Source organism: Dendronephthya gigantea, unplaced genomic scaffold, assembly GCF_004324835.1.
Source record: "Dendronephthya gigantea isolate DGI-Jeju-01 unplaced genomic scaffold, DenGig_1.0 000009F, whole genome shotgun sequence".
NCBI classification, from domain to species: domain Eukaryota; kingdom Metazoa; phylum Cnidaria; class Anthozoa; order Malacalcyonacea; family Nephtheidae; genus Dendronephthya; species Dendronephthya gigantea.
Genome location: NW_021163019.1, coordinates 582,796 through 607,426, shown reverse-complemented (window position 1 = coordinate 607,426; position 24,631 = coordinate 582,796). Strand labels below are relative to the sequence as shown.

At 36.1% G+C, this 24,631-nt stretch overlaps 1 protein-coding gene and 1 pseudogene across 1 annotated transcript; both read right to left on the bottom strand.

Annotated features, from left to right (window-relative positions):
- Positions 1 to 997: 997 nt before the first annotated feature.
- On the bottom strand, positions 998 to 13,862 carry LOC114517711. Its single transcript, XM_028537512.1, has 4 exons — positions 11,498 to 13,862; positions 10,502 to 10,556; positions 9,603 to 10,193; positions 998 to 1,744 (listed from the first exon to the last, which is right to left on the bottom strand). The coding sequence occupies exons 1-4, from the start codon at positions 11,840 to 11,842 to the stop codon at positions 1,107 to 1,109; spliced, it is 1,629 nt and encodes a 542-aa protein (XP_028393313.1). The 5' UTR covers positions 11,843 to 13,862; the 3' UTR covers positions 998 to 1,106.
- Positions 13,863 to 13,923: 61 nt separating this feature from the next.
- LOC114517820 lies at positions 13,924 to 24,366 on the bottom strand (annotated as a pseudogene).
- Positions 24,367 to 24,631: the final 265 nt, after the last annotated feature.

The window sequence follows — 24,631 nt, the reverse complement described above, 5'->3', positions numbered from 1 at the left end:
CACTAGCCACCTAGCTCCGCAGGTATCTCTTATGTATTTATATTAGGAATTTATAATTTTTTTAATACACAAGAGATGCCTGCGGAGGAGGCTACCGTCTCAATGTCCTAGTGCATGTTGTTATTGATATTTTTTGCATGTAACTTATTTTTCTTTTCCCTCGTGTTTTTTTGTACATGAAATACGAAATTAAACGTATAAAAATAAGAAAAAAAAACATTTACGGACCGGCATGGCGGCTACTGTGGGAAGATCGCTTCTTCAAGTTTCAAAACGAAGTGAACGTTTCGCAAACATTAAACCGTACTCCATAAGTCGACAAAAATTATCGCTTACTCTTAATGTTCAAAATTTTTGTTCTGATATAGGGATCTAAAGCATCGTTTCTTTCATATAGCCACTTTTTGCACTTCGAACTTCGTTTTCCTGTACTTAATTTACTATCGAAAATCCAGCAATGGTACTGGCTGCTGCATATTAGATATTTATTTGGAATATTTAATTTGCCTTCGACGGCGCGGAATCGCGTGAATAAGGCGTGGAAATGACGTGGGCACGGAAAATTCGTGTGACATATTAAAGCATATAAAGAGGGTGAGCCAACCCTCTTTATATATCCACTCTTTGTCGTAGTCGTCGAGCTTTTGAGTAAGATCATGTTGACTAAATTTGTATTTAAAAGCCCGTTAGCCTAACGCCTACGAATTTTGTCAGATTGGGTAAGCCAAACAACCTAATTTGGCGTGGAAGTGACGAATCTTAGATGTCATGTCTGATCCACGGTTACTTATTCTCAGATTTTAGTTATACAACTTAATCCCTCTGCATTATATTTTATTTTTGGCCATATATGCCAGATATAAGCTTTAGTTAAAAATGGCACGGTCAAGATATAAGTACTTTGAAGATAATCAAAACTACATGTACATTATTTACAATTAATTATTTATTACGATGCAATATTATTCAAAATCTTTCTTGTGCTTCGTTCTGTGCGGTGAAAATATATGCGGAAGAAAAGTTAGTGCAAAAAGAAAATTCATATGTTGACTATTTAGGCTATAGCAAAAATCCCATACATTACTTCAGGATATATGTTTCATTCTTTAACCCCAGCATCGTAAGTTTCCGAGTGTAAAATAGCCATACTCAGTGGTAGTATTACCAGTATCACCAAATCTCAGTTCAGTAACAGGCAGCGTGTTCTTGTCTGTCAGGTATCCACTGTCTTCACGCCATGTATATTCATTCTTGTCACAATTACATTTTCTTTGACCTGCACAGCTGTTGGTCATTCCACAGGCACATTTTCCACTGTCGACTGCCGCTCCACCCCAGTAATTCATCTTTGCGCCGTGACGTGATACCCACCAAGCAAATAGTTTATCATCATGATTGTGGAAAACACTACTGTGACATTCATACTTTATAAACTGCTCGCAATTCTTGGACTGGTTCATAATGGCAACGATCAGGTCAATGGAAATTTCATATTTAATCATTCGTCGGTAGGAACCCGCGGCCTCATATCCGGTCACAAATGTTCGTGATTCACTGTCATGTCCAATCTCTGTTACACCAGCACCATTCTTCGAGGTCATGTTACAAAATGCTGGCACCCTGAACTTAATTCCTCGTGGCTTTATGAAATGCTTTCCACTGTCCGCTGAATGATTTTCCGATCGTAGAATCGTGCAAGTTTCAAATGCAATCGGGGCTGATTTGTCGGTACGATTGAAAATACCTGAAGAAATAGCGGTCGTAGTCACTAGTATACACACACAAAACGATTTTGGTAAGCAACAGTATCTAGGAGCGCCAATTTCACCACTTTTGAACAATTAATGCTCATATATAGCTCAAATCCCCCTTTAAACCCCTGTTACCGCTGATTATTTCTCGTTCTCCCAAACTCCCACGCAACTCCCACAACACAAATGTTTATAAAATAAAGTTAACTTTCTGCATGAGTAAAGTACAATTCCTTATCCTATCTTTCTATTACAAGGAAGCGAGGCTAGTCAGATTTTCATTTTTCTGAATTTCAAAATCGTGTTTACTCTCACTTTTCTGCTGGACATGTCAGAAGCTACGAAAACAAATAATTTTGGACCTGTTTTGGCAGAAGAAAACCTGACTAGCCTCGTTTTTGTAATTTTGTGTAACTCGCTACAGGTGTAACAGGTAGCGCTTGCTCTTTTCCGAATAGGTCTATACATATAATATAATGGATTGCAGTCATACTTGTGGAGAGATTCTGTGATGGCTGAGGATTGCTTGGATGTATCTATATATCAAGATAAAGAAAGAAACGTAATTAGGAATGCAAATTTTTCACGCAAAATACAGTATACTGTCCAGAAATAACCTAGCAAAAACCACGGTTAACCTAGGTCAAACCGCGGTGAGACCGATGTTGAACAGGCATTTCTTAAGACGTTTTCGATTTAATTAATGTGGTGCCGTTCTCAGCAATTCACAACATTCCGTTCGGAAGTGAACGGCAACCGCGATTTGTTTGGCTTAAATGGCGGATACGTTTATACACACTTGTTGTATTTTAGATTTTAATAGGACCTCTTCTAGATTAATCAATTTTTAATATCTGTACGTATTTACCATCTGTAAATCCACTGTAATTTTTATCTTAAGACGGTAGATTTCAATTGGGACATTGTGTCCTGTTCCTTCCTCCTGTCGTTAATATTATGTAATATTGCGACGAATTTTATTAAATTAAAATTAAAATTCAAAAGGTGGATTATTAAAGAGCTTATATCATATAGTTACTTGTTTATACATGCACAAATAAATTTTGGTAAACAAGTTAACAAAGTCTTTCGGATGTATTCAAAAAGCTCACCTACATTCACACTCATTGAATGTGATATAGAAATTTTGTTATTGCAACCAATGCTAATTTCCTTCTTAATCAATATATACGGAAAAATTTAAGGTAAACCACGGAAAATCAAGCTCTCTATTCGACTGAAAATTGCATCATGAAAATGTTATGAGAAGATTATAAGATCTCCCATTCAATGAGTTTGAGTGATATCGTAGAATACAGACGTTTGTGTTTTATTTCGAAAATAACAGCAGGTGTTCGGTTTGGCCAATCATTTTTCGTATGCCGTTTTTGATTGCTTTGTAAAAATGATATTTTTTCCACGTAAAATATCGTATTTTTACGTGCTTTTAACTTAACGTAAGTTACGTAACATGCACTAAATGTAATGTTTATATAGTGAAGTTAATTTCCGAAGTGATAAGTACGATTTCATATTCGATCTTTTTAGATATATAAATATATAGTTGCATAGGTATATAGACTAGACTAGTAATAGTGTGTATTCCTCCTATAAATACAACCCCATGCACGATGCATTTTCAATCAATATATTTTGTGTGACGAATTTGCATTACAAAGCCCCATGCATGACATTTGCTGGTTGTCCTTCCCAACTGGTTATTGAATGAATATTTTATTATAAAGAAAAATAATACAGTACTATGCTGTAGATGTTAAAAAATGTTCAAAAAACGAAAACAACAATAGGCTATAGGCTCTAGCTTTTCATGACTTATGTAATGACAATTATATTATATAGGTAGTAATAGTGAACTATTCCTCCTAAATGCCTAAATATTATATATATATATATATATATATAATATATATATATAATATATATATATATATATATATTTATAATATAACATAAGTGTAATATCTGTGGAGTGCATGCTTGGAGGCATCTGTATCAAGAAAAACTTGTAATTAGAAATGCAAATTCGTCACGCAAAATATATTGATTGGCAATGTATTTAGAAGGAATATTTCACTATTACTACCTATGCAACTTCGGAGCTTATAATTATATAGGTCATGAAAAGCTAAAGCCTATATAGATGATTGTTTAATGTTGTTGTTTTTCGTTTTTTGAAAATTTTTTAACATCCACAGCATATGTATTATTTTTCTTTATGATAAAATATTCATTCAATAACCAGTTGAGAAGGACAACCAGCAAATGTCATGGGGCTTTGTAATGCAAATTCGTCACACAAAATATATTGATTGACAATGCATCGTGCATGGGGTTGTATTCAGGAGGAATACACACTCTTACTAGTCTACTTTTGCAACTTCGGAGCTTAATCATATCGATCATGAAAAGCTAGAGCCTGGAGGATTGTTTAAAATTTTTTAACAACTACAGCATACTCTTTTATTTTTCTGTGTAATGCCTGGACATCCATTAACGAGTTGGGAGGGACGACCAGCAGATGTCATGGGGCTGTGTCGCATACATTTAGAACTTTATTTCATCAGTAAATTTTATTTTTTAGAAAAAGTAATTATCACATCTTGGAATGGGGTCCTACAATATTCATTGAACTTTTGTATAATGAAAGACGTTTTTATCAGCAGTTAGTCTATCTTTGAGACAAAATTTAGTGTATATATGAAGTGTTTGAAATTTTGTCCTAGTCCATTAAGGTTAATAATTTGTTTTTCTTATGTTGTTTTTCTTATGCATTTTTTCACGTTATGAATGGTTACTAGTACGTGGTATAAACAAAATCCAGGTGTGAAAGCGTGAAACAACTAACAACTTGCATTCTCTCAGAAACCTTCTTACACAAAACTCCTATGGAGATTAACTCAGGTACAAATTCCCCGGTATGGTGTATCATCGCTGGTTGGAGCTGCACAAATCTAACTATAAATCTAAATAAAATTGTTGTAGATGCTACTGACTAGCTAAGGTTTCTAAATTCGCACCGACGAGGTTACATTTACAAGCTTTAGGAGTGACTATATGAGTACGACTATGAGTACAAGTTCCGCCATTCTCGCGAGTTGTTAACGAGCTCCTTTTGTACGAGGTTGCAACCTACCTTTTGAAGTATAAAAATGTGTTTGAACTCAGGATTGATCGTACTTCCTTCACCGTTGGATGCGTCTTGAAGGGTCTTGCTGTTGAGCTCACATCGACCTTTACCGATTCCAGATGTTTTGTAATTGACGGACACACATGATCCATGGTTAACGCAATGACTACAGCATTCTAACTCGGTTTCAGCGTTTTTTGTTTCTATGACATGATTCGCCAAATATGTTCCATTTTCCACGCGAAAGAAAGCTTGGTTAACAGCTACAATGCATTCGCTTGGTTCAATTATTTTTGAGAGGAAAATCAACGCACTAACTCTTACGAAAACAGCCATAATGACACTGAATATGACCGTCGCTGACGCTTCTTTTTAAGCGCAGGCTTATTATTTATGCAACATTTTTGGCCACGCACAATTCCCTAAGACAACGTTTACACCATACTGGATTCACATGGTCACGATATCAGCTTAATTACGTTTTTTACAGATGATCTCTGTCGCATGCAGAGCTTTTTCATTTGGCAGATCATGTTGAAGCAATCATGCTATCGTACTTTTGGTGGTAAAATAGGGACTAGGACAGCCATGAGTCATGCTGAGACTGAATAAACAACCTTTGTTCCTAATTTCAGACCAACGGTTAATACGATTATATCCGCGTATTAAATCGCAATATATAAACATGTTTGGGAGCTTTTTTCTTATATCAAATGGTTTCCAAAAATCGTTTAAAATTCCTTTAAAAACATTGCCAGCAGGTTGTGTTTCTAAGGCAGTTGTTCGAAAGGTGTTTAGTTTAAACGATGGTTATGAGAAAATTTAAAAATACTCTCACACATCTTTTCAATGACTGAAACTTCGTCTTAACGACTTAAGCATTAAATATGAATCTCCATTGAAAATTCGGGTTTTAAAACGTTTCAAAAATTGGTTAAGGTGGAATGTTTGTAAATTTTAATTGAGAACGTAAGCAAATTATTTAAATGGCGTTTCCCGAACTATTTTGTAAAACTATTTCACAAAGTAAAAAGAACACATTTTTTGTTGATGATCATGAATACTTTTTTAAAAAAGGGGATAAAAGCTTTGCCATGCAATATTCATATCTGAATGTGCGTGGTCATGCACCATCTGTTATCTTTAGAATAAAAATTATAAACAATGCCAGTGGCTGTGTAAAAAAATATGATACAACGTTTTTCAAAATCACTAAAACCGAGCTAAAATATTAACTTAAAAGCTTTAAACTGAAAAATTTTCTTCGCCTAATGGAATATTTCTGCCTAAATTAACCGCCTAAGTATTTATATACTTTTAACAAGCGTGCGTCACACAAACATTAAGTAATAGACAACCTGTGTATGCATGTATGCATATATATGCATGTATGCATAATACAAAAGGCATAAAGGTAGTATAGCAGAACCTCATGTGTCGTTGCTGTGCAGAAATACAGAAGTACTGTGCAGAAATAAGCTAAAAAATAGCGGGTAACGTAGGTCAAACCTCGGTCTGATAGACATTTCTTAACATGTTTTCGATTTGATAATTCTGTTGTCGTTCTCAGGCTCTCAGCTGTTCATAACATTTCGTTCGGAAATCGGAAGCGAACGGCAACTGCGATCGTATTTTTCCCTCGCGGTCGTCTGCATATTTTTTCCCTCGCAGTTTCTGTGGACCTTAAGATACACCAAATCCAAGACGCGGACGTGAAGTAAACTGTCTTCATGTCCACAGTTTCACAGCAGGAATAAAAATTATCGACTTTTCGTAAACAAGGGCAGAGCTGTATATAAAACTAATCAAAATTAGGTTCCGAACACTGCAGGCTGATTTCATGTCACGTTCCTCATCGGTGAATGTTTTACAGCATGTAGCAATCGGGCCGAAACTAGAACGATAATTTGGGGGGGGGGTCAGTTTCTTTTGTAAGTGCAATAGCTCTGGCAAATTAAATGACAAGCATTCAATGTTTTCAAACGTAGTCTGTAGTCCGTCAATATCTTTAACTCCCTGCTAACACAAAACTGCTGCTTAGGCATTTACACTGGCCTGGAAATTACTACAAAATGTGCGACGGTGTAGTAACCGGGGGCCTACACCACTGACTTATCTATAGTAGATGGACTGAGCGCCCGGGGGCTAAATGTATCCCCACCGTTGCTCACGTCATATAGGTCCTCGCGTCGATGAAAATTACCGCAGGATAGTATTTGTTTTGGTTTGTGGGCGGGTTAACATTTTTTAAAAAGTTTTTAGTGAGTATCTTGTGCAAATTCGGGGTGCTTTTCGAAAGAAAGAAATACATTACTTCAGATATCGGAGGAATGCTTTTCAAGATGGAAATACAATGTTTTAATAAGTTTAATCCATCTTAGTGTAAAAAACAAATGAACAAGGACAATACAACGTACGTAAACTAATACTTGATTATTGTATCCAATATTGATTAATTGATTAGTTATTGGCAATCCACCTGCCAATACCTTGGTACAGGCAGGATAGTGCAGCTGATTAGGAGTTTTGACTGTTCAATCATTGCATAGATTTTGCCTTTGCCTTATTCCGAGTTTTAGCAAAGGGCATAGGTATAAAAGCCAAATTTGGGGTCGATTATTATTGATTTATTCGTCTAATGACTTTATTGACTTTTATTGACTTTATTAAAAACGGTACTATTTCACCAAAATAATTATTTACAAGAATATTAATTAAAAGAAGAGAAAGAAAAAGGGTGATCTTCCAATAGGCCGAGTGCATACACTATATACATATATTATATAAATTTTGGCAATTGTGAACATTAACATATTTGTTTCATTTTAGTTTTAAAGCTTGAGATATTGCTATTTTATTTCAGTGGAGAGGTTATTCCAAGCCTCAGCTCCCCTATAGGCGAAAGCCTTTTTCATGCTGTTTGTTTTAGGCTTAGGTAATGCGAAATTGTATTCGCTATTTCTTGTATTATGGGTATGTATAGCATTGGTATTAGTAAAGATTTCAGTCAGGTAATTTGGAGTCATTTTGTTTTTAACTTTAAACATGAGAAGCGCTAATTGGTGATCTCGTCTGGCTTGAAGGTTAGAGATCCCTACTTTTTTCAGAATATCAGCAGATCTAATCTCATAGCTTTCGCGTGTTATAATTCGGAATGCTCGGTTTTGGAGCTTTTGTAATTTGTCTGATAAACCCTTTCCTAGGCAGCCCCAAACTTGCGAGCAATAATCAAAGTGTGGTTGAATAATTGATTGATATATTGTAATTAGTGTTCTAAAATCCACTATTTCTCGAAGCCGTCTTAGGATGCTGAGGCCTGCATTTACCTTTTTAGTAATTAGGTTCACTTGTGCATTCCATGACAAGTTTTCGTCAATATTTACACCAAGAGATTTAGTTACTTTAACTCTGTCTATTTTCCTACCATCAATATGTATGTGAGGAGGTGCATCAATTTGATTAATTCTTTTATTGCTACCTAATATCATGTATTCCGTTTTGGAATGGTTTAAAGTTAATTGGTTGGCTGACATCCAAGTTGATATTTTTTCTAAATCATGGTTAAGATTCTCTGCAATTTCATTAATATTTTCACTAGATCTATCGATTTGGGTATCGTCGGCAAACATGCTGGTGCTTGTTCTCTCTAGACATTGAGGCAGATCATTTATGTATATTAGAAATAAAAGTGGCCCTAGAGCAGAGCCTTGTGGAATGCCTGTTTTTACACGAAGTGGTCCAGATGTGTGGCCCCCTACTTTGCAGTATTGCGTTCGGTCTGTCAAATATGACTTGAGCCAACACAGCGCCGTTCCTGTAATGCCCAGCTGATTTCTTTTGAAGCGCTTGTAAAAATTATGTAAAGATTAATATTCAAGAAATAGAAAACATTTTCCGTGTTTCTATACAGTTATAGAAACACGCGTGGGAGTTTTGGAGAACGAGAAATAATAGGTGGGAAAACGGGCCCGCAGGGGGGGGGGTTCCGCGTTATTTCGAATTCCGGGTAGCAAGTCGAAAGCCCACTTACGCCCCAACCGAAAATATCTTCTAAAATGTTGGCCTTCGCGAAATATATTATACGGTTTATACACCATGTTTAAAACTTCCACTTTCTAATGGCTGAAAATTATCGGTCTTAAACTCCGACGTCATGCTGTGGGTTAAAGCTACATGATCTAAACACCCACCCACTAGTCAATATGCTCTCGTTTGGTACAAAGTTATATACGCTAATGAATATATACATATAACAACGATGAAAAATCCTAATCTATCAGAAAGTTAGTTTACTTACATAGTTTGTTTATATAGTAACTTATATTAAGTTCTTCAAACATAACGCAAAATTTTTGCGTTCACTAAATTTCACTTTTAAATATCTACAATTATCTACAAGAAAATTTTCAACAAAGCTTCTTGTGCAACAAAAGTACAAAGAGTCAAAATTATTATCCTTAATTCAGTAAAGTCCTAGTTCCAGATGTTGAAGCCCAATAAGTCATGTTGGTACGGTTCAAGCACGAAGGTAAATATAGAAACCTAATTTCTGCTGTATAACTTCGGACTCAAAAAGATTACTTCTAATTTTTCTATCAAATCCAGGTTCATAAACTTTCGTGACAACAACAGAATTCAACCTTTCAAACCCCAACATCGTAATTTTCCTAGTGTATGATAACTATACTCATCTTTCTTGGTACCTGAACTTAGACCAGTATCTCCAAATCTTAGTTCAGTGACAGGTAGTGTGTTTTTGTCGGTGAGGTATCCACTGTCTTCGCGTAATACTTGATCATTTTCGTCGCAATTGCAGTTTCCCCCACCTACACAGCTGTAGGTCATTCCACAGGCACATTTTCCACTGTCAACTGCCGCTCCACCCCAGTAATTCATCTTTGAACCTTGACGTGATACCCACCAACTCTTTCGTTCACCCTTATATACAAATGTGCTTCCAAGACATTCATATTTTATAAACTGCTCACAATTCTTAGACTGGTTCATAATGGCAACAATCTGCTCCATGGAAATTTCATATTTTATGGTTTTCTTGTAAGAACCTGCAGCTTCATATCCGTCCACAAAGGTTCTCGATTCACTGTCATGTCCAATCACTGTCACACCAACGCCACCCTTTGAAGTCATGTTACAAAATACTCGAACCGAGAAGTTGAGTCCTTGTGGCATTATGGAATAGAAACCACTATCTGCTGAAGTATTCTTTATGCGTATAGCCGTGCAAGACGTTTCGATTGGCATTGGGTGTGATATGTTTGTACGATTCAAAACACCTAAAAATAACCCTATTTCTCATTATTCTGAGTAATCCTGTACCGATCGGAGTACGCTTTCTAACTGGCTGGTATAATCAGTAACCAGGCATTGTTATACATGTATTACAGTATACTAGTTAATTGACTATTTAGCTGTTTAGCAACAACCAATCAAACATGACTTTTCGATTGGTACGTGTAGCTCATTATTCTATAAATAGAAAGTTAACATTGTATGCGAAACGAATTCGTGCTCTTGTAAGATATCGTTCCAATTAATTATGTCAATGGGTGTAGGTCTTTTTCAAAAAAATAAAATATTTTACCGGTGAAGAGATCTTGTGTCCGTGGAGTGCTTGTTAGATCGGGTTCCGGTTGTATCTATAAGTACAGAAAATTATATCGTAGCTATATATAGTTAAACTCATCTCTTCTATCCGTTTCTTACGTACAGCAATACAGTTTCATCACTATCAGTAATATATAAGAAAATTAATGGAAGGAAATTCTAATATTAGCAGTTTGGTTGTAAAATATTTCAATTTTGTGTAAAAATATAGCCGTGCAAAGAAAATTTTGGGTAAATTTGTATTCGGCGCGCGCAAAGAGTCATTGCCACTTTTCGAATTTCAAAAGAAGCATTTTTGGACTGTTAAAACCTAACAATTAAAATCTTGTTGCTAAGAAACGCCAGCGATTTTAGGTAATTTCAACATTGATTATTTAAATAAAACGTATTTTCTTATTACATTATCAAATAATTAAAATACCCGCATTGTAATAACTTTGAAATAAGGTCGTAATATAACCCTAAAATTCTTGTTTTGTTGTCTTATAGCTCATATATTCAGTTTACAAGATGTCATTTTTCGGAATATGTTTTTCTTGTATGATGAGTTTGGTTAAAAAACAAATTTAAAATAGCTAATAGTGCCCTTTACCACCTTCTCTGCAGCTAACATATTCCGAAGTTGCCAATCCTTTCTAAAAGAGACTTTAAACGGGGGCCTTCGCTAAGGGTCCTGTTTGAAAGTGATACGATACAGGAAATTTTTAAGTAAATGCATGTGTGTATTGTGAGGAAATGTTTTGTAAAAGCTGAATTTTCTCTAAACAGGCAGAATTTGCGCGGAGGATGAATTTTCTTTGCTTTTATTAAATTATTTCTGAATGCGGATCTATTTTATATTTAAGTCACAAGAACTCCCAGACGTTTGCGTATTGGTTTGGGTGCGGATGTTTTTGTATCGCTAACAACCCCACTGTCCAATATTAATATATCTCCTTATATCTCACATACACGTTTATATCTGGCCTCTTACCTTTTTGATTACATAAAGGTGCTTGAAATCAGGATCGCGTATACGTCCTTCATCGTCAGATGCGTCTTCAATGGTCTTGCTGTTCAGCTCACATCGACCTTTACCGATCCCGGAGGTTTTGTAATTAACGGACACACATGATCCATGTCGAATGCAGTACATACTGCATTCTAACTCGGTTTCTGCGTGTTTTTTTTCGAGGACATGATTTGCTAAATATTCACCATCTTTTTTGCGAAAGAAAGCTTGAGCGACTAAACATTCGCCAGGCTGGAGTATTCTTGAGATGAATATAAACGCACTTACGCTTAACACTACAGCCATATATGGAGACATGTTGATCATTGAGTTTCATCATCAAGTCATCATCTTTTTAACTGTCGTCCAACAATTTTGTGATGCATTATTTACGATTTAAAATGCAATTTTATGCAAAATTTGAAACCATTAATAAAGTATGACGACTTTTTTACATATTATGCACCACCTGTTCGTGTGTCGGATACAAAGTACCTGTTAGTGGGAATGAAAAAAATTGCCCATCTTGTATTTAGAAAAATAAAGCCATTTTGATTGAGTCTTTCAAAGTAATAAGGATGAAAATGTAAGTTTTCTAAAGTTTAAATTAAAAACATCCACGTGAAAAATAAAGACAAATACATGACGCTTGCAGTAATTGCGTTAGGATGTATATTTGACGTCTGTCCTAAATGCAAGGTTATTATATATTATTAAGAAAATTGCTTTTCAAGACCGTTAATAATTTCTTTTTCATGCATGGTTTAAAATATCACGATTTGGGTACGCATTTCACCTGTTTCTATATTCAGAAGCGATCTAACTATATTTTGAATCTGGAGAAATTGTTTGAACTCTCCCTGTCTCAGTAGCAGGTCGTATGCAGGTAAAAATGTAATACCCTTAACTCAAAATCAAAATCACAATGAGTTCGTTGTTTGAACCTGTAAACAGGGCCGCCGAGAGAAATTGTGGGGCCCGGGGCACAAATTTTTCAGGAGCTCTATGACGGCATGGTTTTAAATATCTGCGAGGCATAAAGTACTTCAAAGCGATGTGAAAGGGTTTACAAACAAACTTTTCAGTACAAACAAAATCAACGTATCTTAGACTGTCACACGTACTTTCGACTTGTGCGCGAATACTACACCGAGCCTAACATTTTTTTAAGGTCTTTATATTTAGGTTCTTTCTTAAGTCATGGGGTCCGGGGAAAATGCATAGGCGGCTCTGCCTGTAAATATTCTCATTCATCTACAGCAAAAAGTGTCGATATGAATTAATGGTTTGCGTGCAGGTGCTGCGGTACATAATGGACCAGCTGTCAGTGTATAATATAAACAAATGTATTTATTCTTGTGTATGAAAACATTTCATGCTTGTACTTTGAAAATGGAGATTTAGGTTTCTCATGTTGGAGTCATTAGTAACAATATACTTGTAGATCAACGAAACTAAACGATATCTTTATACTCTGATTGGTCGCTTCTATTTGGTATGTAGGCTGATGTGATAGCCTTCCGTTTCCCCATGAATTCTCCATTTTATCTATCTTAGGCGCACTGCGGTAAGAAATGATTATACGCGTGCTATTATGCCCGCAAAAAATCGCAGTAAACTTAAATCGCCCATATCGATTGAGATCTCAGTCGCATGTCGAAAACGAGAACTGCTGAATATAGACTAAATAGAGTGGCATGTTGAAATCGAGAACTGCTGAATAGATACTAAATAGGGTCGCATGTCGACAACGAGAACTGCTGAATGTAGACTAAAAAGGGTGGCATGTTGAAAACGAGAACTGCTGAATATAGACTAAATAGAGTCGCATGTTGAAAACGAGAACTGCTGAATATATATATAGACTAAATACAGTGGCATGTTGAGAACGAGAACTGCTGAATATAGACTAAATAGAGTGGCATGTTGAAAACGAGAACTGCTGAATATATATATAGACTAAATACAGTGGCATGTTGAGAACGAGAACTGCTGAATATAGACTAAATAGAGTGGCATGTTGAAAACGAGAACTGCTGAATGTAGACTAAATAGAGTGGCATGTCGATAACGAGAACTGCTGAATATAGACTAAATAGAGTCGCATGTTGAAAACGAGAACTGCTGAATATAGACTAAATAGAGTCGCATGTCGAAAACGAGAACTGCTGAATATAGACTAAATAGAGTCGCATGTCGATAACGAGAACTGCTGAATATAGACTAAATAGAGTCGCATGTCGATAACGAGAACTGCTGAATATAGACTAAATAGAGTCGCATGTCGATAACGAGAACAGCTTGTTTATGATCTGTGGCCGGTTGTATCAAGCCCGTTTAGCTTAAACGGTGGATCAGTTCAAAATAGAAAGCAAGTCTGCCGTTTTATTCAACAAGCTAACAAAATGTTTTTGACCTTAATACAAAGCTACTGTTTACAACTACATATATTCAGTGCATAATATTCAAGTTGACTTATTCAAGAGAGTTAATTTGTAAGAGTGGTACTTAACTTCGACTTATCCACCGTTTAAGCTAAACGGGCTTGATACAACCGGCCCCAGGGACTGAATATTACGCGTTTGCAACAGGGTGATTTATCCCATTGCGATCGTATGCGTAAAGGGCAACCGTGCAAAACGTAAAACAGCCGGAAAAAACGAAGAAAACGCTCGACAATTGAGGCTTCCCAATCAACATTCTTTAAATTGTAAAATGCCTCCTACATATAACTGGACACTTTGCTAAAAGACATACCCTTTGCTGAAATGCACCTTGCCGAAAGACACTTCGCCGAAAAGGCAAATTACCGACGGGTAATTTAGCGAAATGATGATTTGCGAACTTTTCGCAAAAAGCCATTTTGCAGTATTCTGCTCAAGTTGTTGACAACTTCCATCAACCTGAACGTTTCTGTGCGTGTAAAGGTCAGTCATATGGATCAGTGTTTGTTTGTGTGCGCATACTTTATGTAAGATACATGCACGTGCATCTCTCTATAGTGAATATTTCTTTAGAAATATATAGCTCACGTTTCTGCTTTCAATTTAATTCCCATATTTGCCTCTCACTACCGTCACAGCGATCCATAACAACTTTTTCGCGGTCGCCCTTCGAAATGGACAAGCACAGACCAGCTGGCTTGTAATATAGAGTCTTTTTCTGCAAGAAAGTTAATGCGACAGAAATTCAATAATGCATGGTCACACAACGAAAATAAATGTTGCGCAAAGCATTGTAATTTTTATAATTTTATGCTAGCATGCAAAGAAACCATTCCTGACATTTAGGGCCAAGTCACACGTGCAACTTGCAATACTTTCTTTGCTTTTGGCGTCATTTTCTTCCAGGGAGGAAGAAGCGTTTAAGTGTGAAATTCCTTCACTCTCAGAAAACAATGTAACATTTCCCAAATTCTTGAAAAAAATATTAAGCACCCTACGTATTAAGAACAGAAACATTTCAGCATTGTGCAAATATTGTCGATACTTTCCGTTATCCCTCGTTACTATGTAACAAAGCGACGTTTACGTGTATTTTTTCTGGAAAAAATAGCAAGGTTTGTTTCCCCTTTAAATCTGAACATTTGTGACTTTCGCGAAAACAATTCCTACTGAAAAACCTTTGTGTATAATTTTACCTCGGTATGAAATAACTCCTGGTTTCCACGACGATCATGACATCTTTCTATTGCAACTGCCCCACCAGGGTGAGGCTTTGATATATCGATGCAATCTTCATCATGAATCAACTCTCGTTTGTGAGAATAGATGAATCCCTTTAAAGAAAAAAATGACACAGATATTAAAACAGGATCTATATCTATATACAGGGTGTATCAAAAAAAAGGTAATCCAACTTTGGTGCGCTATTGTACGTGAATTACTCATTCTATTAACGAATTTTTTTCACATTCCGAAAGGTTATGCTTTTAACTATCGAATGACATGTTTTTGATACCAAATGGTGAAAAAATGAGCAAATAGGAGGCTGATAAAAATTGTTAGTCGAAATCGCATATTTTCACCTCTGAGAGTTGGGACTAAAACCATTGAAAATTAACTCTCTTTGGGACTTTTGCTTTTGAATAAACTACCCGCATATGCATATTAAGTAGGAATAAGGAGAACATTCCAAGCAATGCGGCATAAAACCAGTGCATGCTGTGACATGTTCATGATTAATTGTTTTTTTCTTTTGTTATGCACTGCTTTAATTAGGCTCAAAGGTGAAAATATGCGATTGCGACTAACATTTTTTATCAGCCTCGTATGTGCTCATTTTTTCACCATTTGGTATTAAAAACATGTCATCCGATAGTTAAAAGCCTGATCTTTCCGAATGTGAAAACAATTCGCTCATAGACTGAGTAGTTCACGTACAATAGCTTGTTGAAGTTGGATTACCTTTTTTTTGATACACCCTGTAGTGTAGGAGAGACAGCGCACATGCATAATATACAGTATTGTATTTTCGTGCTTAAGGCAAATCTACTCATTGCATAACAACACCGATGACAATAGAATGACTGAATTTGTTTTCTGTTTTTTTGGTTGGCTATTTAGCCGTATTTTAGTTGGTTATTTAAAATTGGCTTTTTGAATAAGTGAGAGAGATGTTTATTCTATTTACACACTCTGAAGTGCAAGAAATAAAATTACTTCTTCCTACCCTTATCCCCTCCCCCCAATTTAACACCCATTTTAGTTCATTCAACAACATGTATCTATTAACACTTTACCTGATTTCCAAGAAGACCATGGCAGTACGAGACGCCGATTAACTCCCCAACCCCCCTGTTCATCGTGTCAAGACACATATTAGTGGACGGGTTGCGCACCTGAAGAAAACATTGCGGCAAAATTAGAATCTTTAAAACAAAACATTTACAAGTGTATTTTAAATTCTTATTTGACTATATTGACTTTCCTGGAATCTATAAAAGCAGTAAGCTGTCAGTAAGTTATGTGTTCCCAAAATGACGTCACACCTTCTCGCCCCAATCTCCTTTAGGGTAGACCGAAATTCTTTTGCAATTTTTTACAACTAAAACTGTAGTTATTTTAATCTTTTTAAAAACAAATTCCCGGCACCAGGTTGAACTTTGTAAAATTGACAAAGTTGACTATAGAAATGGCTGCATGTGAACTTTGATAAACTTGACTATAAAGCGACTGCTCATTTTGAAATTTACACGAAATGTACATATACACTTGCTCTTCTTCAAATCATGCGGCAACTATCAATCTGGGTGTCAAGGCAGTTTTCTATTACGTCCTCTTCGCCCGCGCGGGCAAAACGCGCTTTATTTTTTAAGCCTGTCACGGCTGCACGAGCAGGCAAAGCGAACATAATGAGAAACAACCTGTAAGTCTGGATTTCTTACCGCGGAATAGCTTTTTGAAAGAGCGTAATCTAAGGACACCGTATCGTTTGCAACATTTTCTAAGTACCATTTAAATGATTTACAATTCAGCCTTTTTCTAAGGGCGACTCTTTCGCTAATATCGCCGTATTCATCAACAAGCTTTAAACTGGGGGCGGATATAGAGCCACAACTTGTATTCGTCCATCCACACTTCCGCAACTCGGCGAAAATTGATCGAGACAGCGTTAGCCTTCGGGTAAGTGTAGGGAACATTTCTCCTGTACACATGGCCAACACGGGAGCATGGGATATTCGCCATTCTTCCACCGCACATCCAAATCTGAAGAGAGAAACAATCATTCAATACTGTTGCCAGAGACGTGCCGGGCGGGAAGCGTATTCGAAGTATAAATATTAAAGCCCAACATAGTGCTTTCAGTAAAGCCATAAGAGACAATTAAACCATTTGAGAATAATAAGAATATATTTGGTAGTAACGTTTCGTCTTAACTTAAGACATCTTCAGACTAAATGACAAATTACATGATAATTTGAATATGTAGACTAGTAATATATTTACAAGGTATCAATTTACAAAAGGTGATAACAAGGACAACGTATCAAGAGAAAATCAAGAGAAACAATCGTGGAAATATCAGCGAGGCCCAGCTTTGACTTCAAATATCGCTATCTATCGCATTTGATATTGGCCAAAAATCCCTGACAGATTCATTTACACCACTGCACTTTCATTTTCAATTTTCACTGCGAGTTATGGTGCCTTAGTACCGAGTTATGGTGCCTCCAACTAGCTATGAACATGAACGTTGCGATGGATAAGGCTGTCATTGGCCCGATTTATACTAGAGGTGCGCGGATCATCATTGGGCAAGCAAAAGATAGTTCGTCTTCTAGTACGTCTGTGTGTAAACACGGGCAAACAGACGGCTCATCCTTCAACACGAATTATCCCCATACCTCGTCTATTCAGACGAATTTGAATGGGTAGCACGTCTTGAATCATCATCCGCCTGGTATCAATACGGTTTGGGACAAACCACAGTTAATAAACGAAGACGAACTACGAAAAATTCATCCTAAAGCGGCTCTTGTGCACTCTCTTTACCAAATAAGAAAATCCCTGTCATGCAAGTTCCTCCCAATATTCTCATGCAATTTCTATAAACGCGCGACTCTGTTTCGTCTAACATTCGTCTACCGTTCCCTTTCTTAATAAATTTGCAATGCTACACCCCTTCTGATGTTCTTTACATCTCTAATAATTGTAATCAACTGGCTGTTTGAATCGTAACTTACCTTAAAAGATAACTCATACTGCTCGCCTCCCCACACCTCCATGCCTGGGTCATACTGGCCAATTTTGTCAAAAAACGACTTACTGATCGCAAACAGTCCTCCAGCCATCACCGGAGACCTGCAAAATTACAGTTAAAGTGATATCAAGGAGTTTAAGTTGTGTTCACAACGTCAACGGTACGGCTAAATTTCCTTTTCTCATTCTACTACGATTTCAAGTTAAGCGTGGAATTGAACGTAACGAAAAAGATGGCGGCATGTACATTTTACCAGAATGCATTGCGGGCATTAAGAATGATTGACTGAAAAAAGATGGCAAGAAAAACTCCTGACGTGAAATTTTAACACAGGGAAGAAAATAACTTTCTGTTTTATGCCTGTCCTTTAAAAGACGTTAGTTCGCTTTTTAAACGATTTCCGACCGCAATGCATTCTGGTAAAATGTACATCCGCCATCTTTTTTGTTATCGTCAATTGCAAAAGTCGGTTCGATAGGTTTTGTAGTGTAAAAGGAATGTTTGTGACTTCATCTAATAATTTTGCTACGTGACGCTCACGAAGTTGTCAAAGAAAACCTGTCAATTTTGTGACTATAATTAAAAGATATGAATAGCGATGAATAGCCATTATATTTTTCTGGGGCGGGTTGTTCAAAAGCGGGTTAGCTTAACCCTGGGTTAACTCAAATTTTTACATCAGTATTATTAATCGCTCGGTCATGCAGTTAAACATGTTTTCTCATAAATATTTTGTGGATGAATAGAAGTCTTATTTTGCAAAGCATTGAAACAAACAGCAGTGCAGAATCATATAAACAAAAACAACTGAGTAAAATTTAACCCAGGGTTAACGCTAACCTAGCTTTGAACAACCCGCCCCTGCTGTAGTCTATTTATGGTCGTTGTATATTCACAAAATTGTCAGTTTTTCCATTGGCAGCCCAGGAAGCATGCGAAAATTATCAGTGTATGCATGTTTATATGCTATATATATTATACAAGGTAGGCAACTCTACGAGCTCTGACGAAGTATACGATGTAAACAATTGAAAAATATAGGAACAAACATTAATGAAAACTCCAGTTCTTATGACAAAATGTAGTTCAAATAGAGTAGATAAGTGCGAAAATATAGGCAATGTTTAATGCATTTGCTGCCAAAATTTCTTGTCTGGATGCTGGATGCCAAGGGGGCCGGTATTCGTCTTTTTTTAATACAACACGCAATATGATTGGGCAGAATGTTTTTCTATGCACTTTTCGGGCCAATCATATTGCGTGTGGTATTTAAAAAAAGTGACGAATACCAGCACCCTTGGCATTCAGCATCGAGACAAGAAATTTTGGCACCAAATGCTTTAAACATTGCCTATATTTTCGCACTTATCTACTCTATTTGAACAAAATTTTTGCATGAGAATTGAGGAAAACTATCATTGTTTTGTTTTTTTAACATTTTTTTTTTAGTTTTCATCAGCATTTGTGCTATATTTTTCAATTGTTTACATCGTTATACTTCTCAAAGCTTGTAAAGTTGCCTACCTTATATAATATATATAGTATATAAACATGCATACATAATTTTCGCATGCTTCCTGGGCTGCCTATGGTTTTTCCTTGACAACGTGGCGAGTGTCACTTAGTGACATAATTAGATAACGTCACAAATACTTTAAAAACTACAAAACGTAACGAACAAACTTTCGCAAACCCGCTCAACTGGAAATCGCAGTTACATCTACTATTTGTGAGTGATCATACTAATCATTAGTGGTGATAGTTAACAATTCATTACAGCGAATACGTAAACTTTATGTGGGTTTCATTCTTTTCGGGACAGCCTGTATAATGCAGACGTCCCATTCATTATATTTATTCGTCATCCAAGGTAAATCTTAATAAATTTGTCTTTCTACGCATTAAAACCACTAGTATCATTGTGGATACTAGTTTCGATTTAAGTAGCCTTTCTGACGATGACGTTTTTAGGTACTTTCAGTTTTCTGAAATGGGTTTAAAAAATTATAACACCATGAGGCGCAATTTTTTAGAATCAACAGACCATTTGAAGAATAAAGGGCCTAAAAAAAGTACTTTTTTTAAAAAAAATAGCCCCAAAATGGCAGCGTATTCGTCATCGTGAGAAAGGCTATATAAATCATCTTCAGTCCACTTTGCGACAGTTGAAAAATAAAAAATTTAAACACGGTTGAAATATTGCGTATATTTAACAATTAGACAACGAGTCTGAGTTGTCTATGAGCGAATAGTCAACGAAGGCGAAGCCTGAGTTGACTATTCGCTCATAGACAACGAAGGAGAGTTGTCTAATTGTTTTAGTATGCACCCTGTACCTAGGTATATTAATTTCGAGAAAATAATCGATACACCGCAATTACACCGAAAAATAATTTAATTTTATACGGTCGCGCGAGCGAAATTTTTCCCAAGCGTGCACCATTACGAATAGACAATGGTTGAGTAGCCAATCAGAATGTAAGATTTGTAATAGACGATAGTCGGGTGTATACTAAAAGCACTTAGCGCGTGCTGACAATCGCGATCTCGCGCTGACAATCGTGACCGCGCGCTGACAATCGTGACCGCGCGCTGACAATCGTGAGCGCGCGCTGACAATCGTTCGCTCGCGCTAGCTAACTACTCTAAATAGCGCGCGGAACATTAACAAAGTTGCATTTGTTCTTAATGAAAAACGAAATATAAACTATATATATTAGTTACCAGACTTCTTGTGTCGTGTCTTTTCTCCGCTTTCGTTGTTCTGCAGTAATACTCCGTTCCTTGTAATCAAACCTCCAATTAAACGTCCCTCGTATATACGAACCCATCGGTTGATAAGCGAATGTGTTGTGATCGATGGAATCAATAATGGGACAAGTCACCACATGTCTGTCTAAAGTTATTGGCTCTAGTAGAGGCGGCAACCAGCCCTGGTTCACCTCGCAGTGGGAATCAAGAACAATGACGACGTCCCCACGAACTCTGGATGCCCCAAGCATTCGCGCTCGAATTAACCCCAGGCGTTCTTTCGATCTGATCAAACGTACTTTTTGTAGATTGTTCACATGAGACTCTAAACGTAATCCCAGGTGATCTGAAACAGAAATTTAATGCGTAAAATTAGAGCGTGACTTCCATTTTTATAGATGTAAGCGAGTGGCTTGATCGATATTCAATTCAATCTTTTTTAAACTTATAACTGCCAGTAACAGGGAGGCCGGGTATCATCAAATGAAGTTGGTCGATTTGCGATAGGCAAGATGCCTATAAAATTATCATACCACATGCACAGGGCTGTGGCTAAAAGCTTAATTGGGCGGGGGGGGATATTCATATATCCGTCTTATGTCCGACTGATTGCTTTTGTATGCTATTATTCCTATGATATGTAAACATGAATATATGAATGTAACCCGGGTCCCCCCAATTAAGCGGTCTAGCTAAGGCCCTGCGCATGTATATATGTCACACAGGTGTATGTATCACAACTGCATTTGCATCACTCAAGTGGTGCTCACTCTAGTCCTCCAAAAATATAAGCAAAGGGAATTGAAAAATTGATTCGGGTTCGGATATAAGTAATTGAAATATTCTACCTTTGGTGCTAAAATCATCCACTAATACAATTTCTTTTAGCATCCAGGGCGGTGATCTGTTCAAAACACTATTGACTGTTCTCATCAGGGTTGACCATCCCTCATTATGAAAAATAATTACCACAGAAGCTTTCAACAATTTTTTATAATATCGACGTTGCTTACATCTAAAAAAACACATAAAAATTGTATGAAAATATGTTACTTAAAACCCTATTGCTTTTACACCACTAGTAAACTATTAAAGGAATACTAAATGGTTTTCCGTGCAGGATTGCGTTATATACTGCACGCGGGAAATTGCGAGACTTTTTTCACGCTTTCCGAAAGTCCCGTGCAGTATCACGCAATCCGTCACGGAAAACCATCTAGTATTTTCTTTATAAAATAACTACAATGAAACGACGGTCAAATTTCCCGCGCAAAGCGGCATTGTAAAATTTGCGTGCAGGATTCTCATACTGCACGCATGCGAACCAATCAAATTGCGTGTTTCATTGTAGTATATAAATACTTTTGACAGAAATTTCTTCTTTCGTTAAAAAGTTATGCAGTATATGTTTGACAATTATTTGTGCAATGCTCAATAATATATATATAATATAATATATATATAATAATATATATAATAATATATAATATATATATATTAAATATATTTATATATATATTTATATATAATATATATATATATAATATAATATAATATTATATATATATATATATATATACATATATAGACACTGTAATTATACTAATCTACAGAATATCTGGATTAATTTCAGTAAAGCTATATATTAGTTGAGATTGAGTTACTGCATGTACAATAATTGTAATGATAACAAAATATTTGATTTTTTACATCTTGAATTTTGTGAAATAGCAAACTTTGGTTTGCTTTATAAATTGCTTCAAAAAAATATGAGCTAGTGTTTCATGAATCTAGCTAAACATTTTGGCAATGTATATCTATAATATATAAATGGGCCTTCCATTCTCACTGCAAGAGTATGCAGAAATATTGATCAATGCATAGAAAGTGATGTACATAATCTACCTCTAGCTGTAGGAATATTTCATGGTTTAAGATGTATTGTATTCTATAATTTTTACTGTATCCCATACGTATATATACTGTACATTGCAGTATGCATATAATCACTGCATAAACAATCATTAAAAAACTTCCTCTTGAAAGTGACAAAACCTTCAGAGTAGATATTTTTAAATTTAAAAATTTTAAAGTAGGTTGGTATAATAGAATAATCTCTTTCTATTTACCTTATATGTATATCTTAAAGAACACAGCCATTCCATCAATACCAATATTAGCCCCTCGACAATAAGGTATTGTATATATATAGTCACCTAGTTACAATACTTAAGGTATTGTATATATAGTCACCATGCAACCATATACTGAGTATAGAATTATCACAACACCTGAGGTGTGGGTGCATGAAACTACACAGGGATTATCAATGGACCCAAAAGAGATTTATATTTACATTGACAGGCTTCTTCCAACTATCATATTCTTTTCAATAACATTGACCTAATTTCAGTGTGCAATGCAACTGCTGGGGCACTCAGTAATTTGTGGCCTGCTTTGCTCTACTAAAATTAGCTGAATTTACAACTTATATATATATATATATATATATTAAACCGATTATTGACCTCGCTTGTTCGGTCCGTACTGTGAAATACCAGACAGAGGCTTTTAGTACAGTATGGATCAAGTAAAAAAGGGGCAATTAGTCTGATATTTCACAGTACAGACCTCACGCTTGGTCAAATTATTAATCAGTTAATATACCCTACACACACAGTCTTATTTTTTAGTGCAGTGGTGTAGCACTAACTGTCATGGATAATTAGGGGGGGGGGGGGGTATTTATATATTTATGTTGTGTGTGACCAATTCCTTTTGAAATCAATTGTCTTTACAGTAATTAACATGAATTTGGTAATATGGGCCCCAATTATGGATGCTGGCTTAATTAGTTATCTGGAGGGAAGGCACTCTAATTAAAAGCTTCTAAATAGCTGTGACTATACTTACTGCTTTGGTCTTGTATCTGGAATCGTTCTGTTAAGAGATATCTTGTCACTGATGAATTGGTTAAATCCATACTCCATGTAGGATTTTTGCATTAGCTTTTCCTCTTTATCACTGGTGTAAACAGGGCTTCCATGATCACCCGGTCCTGTACTCCTCAATAAACCCTTCTCTGGCACCCAAAAATCATCCACCAACATCGTTTTAGATTTCATAGCTTCTGAATATTCTATGTTGTTCTCTTCATCAAATGATAACCACGAGTATATGAAAACAAGAAGAACAATAATTCCAATACTCCTGCACATACGTTTGAATGTAAACCTAGCCATGTTACGTATTAAAAAGTCATGTGTTTACATTTGGAAACAATAATATTTGTTGTAATTTGTGGTTAAAATATAAACATTTTCATTTGATTTGGGCATTTGGCATTGTTTCAATTTTCTACCAGTCGGTAGCTTATTGTATCTCTGTAGTTCTTTCTGAAATTTTCCTTAGTTTTCCAACGGTTTTCCAAGTTATCGATTTCCTACAGGATGGCGATACCACAAGCTTTTTTTAATCTTTTAAGGTATTAAAATATCTGCCTTTAGTGCCTTATCTGGAGCCTGGTGATCATGCCTCCAGCCTCTTAACTTAAACAAACAAGAATGATGACAATAAGTGCAGCCAGGTTTCAACTAATAAATAAAGATCACTCATTTCAATAAGTAAATGTCATGACATTTGTTGTAAAGCTCTCTGCGGCGG

What these genes read in the sequence shown, in the direction of transcription:
- LOC114517711 (XM_028537512.1), bottom strand. Translation starts at nt 11,842, where the DNA reads ATGATCAACATGTCTCCATATATGGCTGTAGTGTTAAGCGTAAGTGCG. An exon ending in GACACAAGATCTCTTCACCG is followed by an intron (nt 10,194 to 10,501) that starts GTAAAATATTTT and finishes GGTTATTTTTAG; the next exon opens with GTGTTTTGAATCGTACAAAC. An exon ending in AGATACTGGTCTAAGTTCAG is followed by an intron (nt 1,745 to 9,602) that starts GTACCAAGAAAG and finishes CTATTTCTTCAG; the next exon opens with GTATTTTCAATCGTACCGAC.